This window comes from Neodiprion lecontei, chromosome 3 (assembly GCF_021901455.1).
Source record: "Neodiprion lecontei isolate iyNeoLeco1 chromosome 3, iyNeoLeco1.1, whole genome shotgun sequence".
Taxonomy (NCBI): domain Eukaryota; kingdom Metazoa; phylum Arthropoda; class Insecta; order Hymenoptera; family Diprionidae; genus Neodiprion; species Neodiprion lecontei.
The window spans coordinates 14,478,459-14,482,230 of record NC_060262.1 but is presented as its reverse complement, the minus strand read 5'-3'; the positions used below and the strand labels follow the sequence as shown (position 1 = coordinate 14,482,230).

Sequence of the window (3,772 nt, the reverse complement as noted above, 5' to 3'; positions counted from 1 at the left end):
AAGCACATTGAATGGCATTTTTTCAATAAATAATATTTTTATTTTGAATACTAGGGGCTTCGCCCCTGCGCGCTTCGCGCGCCAACCCCATCTCGGCGCTATGCGCCTCGTTGTTCGGCGCTTCGCGCCTCACTATTTCCTTACGCATTGTCTAATTCCAGCATGGTATTTTGGATGTGTAAGGGCCGTGTAGCATGTGTGATGTGACAGATTGATATAGTTGTTAATGTATTCGTTTTTCTGGTATTTCTGCAGATATAAAACTGTCAATTGCTTCTGGAGTCAAAAGTTTGTCATTGTTATTTAAGATAAATAGTATGTGAGCATGCGGTGAGCCTCTCTTCTGAAATTCAACTGTGTATACGTATCCTTCAATCTTTCCAAATACTGGACCGCTTTCGATTTCCTTTAGTGCCTGTTGTAGCCGCATGTTGAATATTCGACAAGCTATTGTTGTAGTAAAAATAATTCAACGAAGGGTGTTGAAGAATTAGAAGAATCGATTGTGATGATTTATTAGGAAAATAAATCAAGAGGATGACCAACCAATATGATGGACATAGAAGAGCGAAAAATTAGACGACGGGAACAGCAGCGAAAATATAGGGAAGCGAACAAAAAATATCATACTGGCTTTTCAACCAACGAACAGAAAGGAGGAGTTTCAACCAGCAGACAAGGCGAAGGAGACGGTGGATGGTCGGACGTATCACAAAAGAAAATGGAAAATAAAATTGTAAGTGCGAATAACCAACTAAGCCGGAGAATAATAATAAAACAATATTCCTATAACCAGGCAAGAGGACGACCAGGATCTATGTTAACCACAAAAGAAAGAGGTGTTTTACGGAGTGAACAGCAACACAAATATAGAGAAAAAAATAATATAAAGAAGGTGATTTTGGAGAATAACGGGCAGAGCGGTAGCAAAAATAATTCAGCAAGTCAAGGAGATAGATCGATATCAATAGAGAAGGAACATCAATTTTTAACCAACGAATGGAAGCTTAGATTGATGAAAAAAAGAAAAAGTGTGTCGACGACTTATAAGCAAGAATAACGTAACGGAAATTCATGTTTGTGATGAAATATTAAGTGACAGTGATACGTTGAAATCGATGGAGAAGGAACTGTCTGTATTCAGCCAAACAATAGAAGATAGCAGAGACAGGTTGGAATTAGACAGAAACAGAGAACGAGTGGAAGCAATGAACAGTGAATCAATCATTGCTGAGCATCGTTACAACGGAGATATTGAAAAAGACATTTTCGAAACTGAGAAGCAACTAGACATGGGTGAAATGAACGTAAAATGTAAACATTGCAATGCAGAAAGGTTCAAATATGAAACAGGAAGGGTGGCAAATAATTGCTGTCATGGAGGAAAAATAACATTACCACCATTAACGGAATATCCGGATGTACTTCAACGTCTGCGAGAAGGGAATGACGAAGTATCAAGACACTACGGACAACATATACGATCATATAATGACGCGTTTGCGTTTGCATCATTTAATTGTACCGTGGCAGATCTGGGGAATTCAGGACCATATGTGATGAAAATAATCGGGGATGTGAGTTACAAAATATATACAAGTTTAGAGACCGCAAACAATAACCGACCGAGATATGGACAAATTTACATCTACGACGTACAAACTCAGCTAGCGCTGAGAGAAAATGACGCAAGAAGAGCAGATCTGTTAGAAATTATTAGTAGACTGATAATAGATATCAATCTTTATGCAGCAAATTTTAAAACAACGTACGAGCGATTTGTTAAGGGAGAAAGCCTGGTGAGATTAAACTTTACAGCACTCAAGGAAGACGATAGACGGCGGTACAATGCGCCAACTTGTGGTGAGCTAGCAGCTCTGATCGTTTCAGATGACGGGGCAGTATCTGAAAATATAAAAGTACAAGTATTTCCAAAACAAGACCGTGCAGTTGGACATGTGCCGAAATATTCGCATCACGTTGATCCAATGACTTTTCCATTACTATTTCCGAGCGGTGATTTAGGATGGAGCTATGATATGAAACACGTAGGAACAAACAAGAAAATCTCTCCTGTTCAATACTATGGACATCGATTGGCCTTACATCGAGGCGAAGCACAGAATCGGTTGTTGCGGAGCGGACGAATGACACAACACTATGTGATTCATGCATATCTCACAATCGAATCGCAGCGTTTATTGTTTTTGAGAAATAATCAGAAGCAATTGCGTGTAGAATGTTACAAGGGAATGACTGATCACATATCAAATAGCGAAGCGAATACGTCGGATCGAACAAGACTTGGGAACCAAATGATTTTACCATCATCATATTCCGGCAGCATGCGACATATGCAACAGCAGTACCAAGATGCAATGGCAATAACAAAGAAAGTTGGACGACCTGATTTATTCATCACAATGGCATGCAATCCTAAGTGGCCGGAAATATGTACGATATTAAAAGATTTTCCTACAGGTACCACTGTAAACGACATTCCAACAATAGCTTGTCGAATATTCAACATGCGGCTACAACAGGCACTAAAGGAAATCGAAAGCGGTTCAGTATTTGGAAAGATTGAAGGATACGTATACACAGTTGAATTTCAGAAAAGAGGCTTACCGCATGCTCACATACTATTTATCTTAAATATCAATGACAAACTTTTGACTCCAGAAGCAATTGACAGTTTTATATCTGCAGAAATACCAGACAAACGAATACATTAACAACTATATCAATCTGTCACATCACACATGCTATACGGCCCTCACACATCCAAAATACCATGCTGGAATTCGGTAACGAAATCATGCTCAAAGAAATTTCCGAAAGACTTAGTGGAAAACACTGATATAAGCGGTGGCGGTTTTCCAAAGTATCGCAGACGAAAAAATACAGACATAAACTATTACCGCGACCGCGTGGAAGGAAGAAATATCCAAGTAGACAACAGCATGGTTGTGTCTCACAATCCATACCTACTTGCAAAGTACGATTGCCACATACACGTAGAATATTGTGCGTCAATCATGGCTATTAAGTATGTATTTAAGTACATCCACAAGGGACATAATCGTGCAAGAGTACAGATAACTGATTCAAACAGCGAGAGTGATGGTCAGCCAATAATCAACAAAATACAGGATTATGTAGATTCGCGTTACGTTGGACCGATGGAAGCATCTTGGCGTATACTAGAACTGCCAATGCATGGACGAAGTCATGCAGTCACACGCTTACCTGTACACCTACCGGGGCAGCAATACGCAACGTTTGAGGAAGGTAGAGAAGTCGAAGCCGCTACAAATGAAAAAAGTGGAGAACCCATCTTATTGCATGGATTGAATTGAACAGCATAGATGAAATGGCAAGAAATATAACTTACACGAACACGCCAGATTACTTTTCGTTTCAAGAAGCAACAAAAACGTAGAAAAAAAGAAAATATGCATGTAAAGTAGTTAGTAGAATGACAAATGTTTTACCAAGGGATTCAGAAAGATTTCACCTCAAACTAATCCTTGGACATGCGACAAATGCAAGGAGTTTTATAGATTTACGCACTGTAAACGAGAAGGAATGGAATACATTTAGAGATGCTGCAGTGGATATGGGTTTAACTGCGACAAATGACGAAGCTTTCAAAATATTCGACGAAGCTGTTTCAATACTTATGCCGAAACGGTTACGTCATTTTTTTGTGTGGTATTTAATCGGTAAAATGCCATCGAACGCGATAGATTTATGGAATATTTACAAGAAA

At 39.1% G+C, this 3,772-nt stretch overlaps 2 protein-coding genes across 2 annotated transcripts; both read left to right on the top strand.

Moving 5' to 3' along the window:
* Window positions 1-1,118: 1,118 nt before the first annotated feature.
* On the top strand, window positions 1,119-2,735 carry LOC124293430. Its single transcript, XM_046734283.1, has one exon. The coding sequence runs from the start codon at window positions 1,119-1,121 to the stop codon at window positions 2,733-2,735; it is 1,617 nt and encodes a 538-aa protein (XP_046590239.1).
* A 27-nt stretch (window positions 2,736-2,762) lies between these two features.
* Window positions 2,763-3,359, top strand: LOC124293429. The gene has a single exon (XM_046734282.1). The coding sequence runs from the start codon at window positions 2,763-2,765 to the stop codon at window positions 3,357-3,359; it is 597 nt and encodes a 198-aa protein (XP_046590238.1).
* The last annotated feature ends 413 nt before the right edge of the window (window positions 3,360-3,772 follow it).

Bases quoted from the DNA above. Each gene is read 5' to 3' on its own strand.
- LOC124293430 (XM_046734283.1), top strand. From the start codon at position 1,119: ATGGAGAAGGAACTGTCTGTATTCAGCCAAACAATAGAAGATAGCAGA.
- LOC124293429 (XM_046734282.1), top strand. From the start codon at position 2,763: ATGCTATACGGCCCTCACACATCCAAAATACCATGCTGGAATTCGGTA.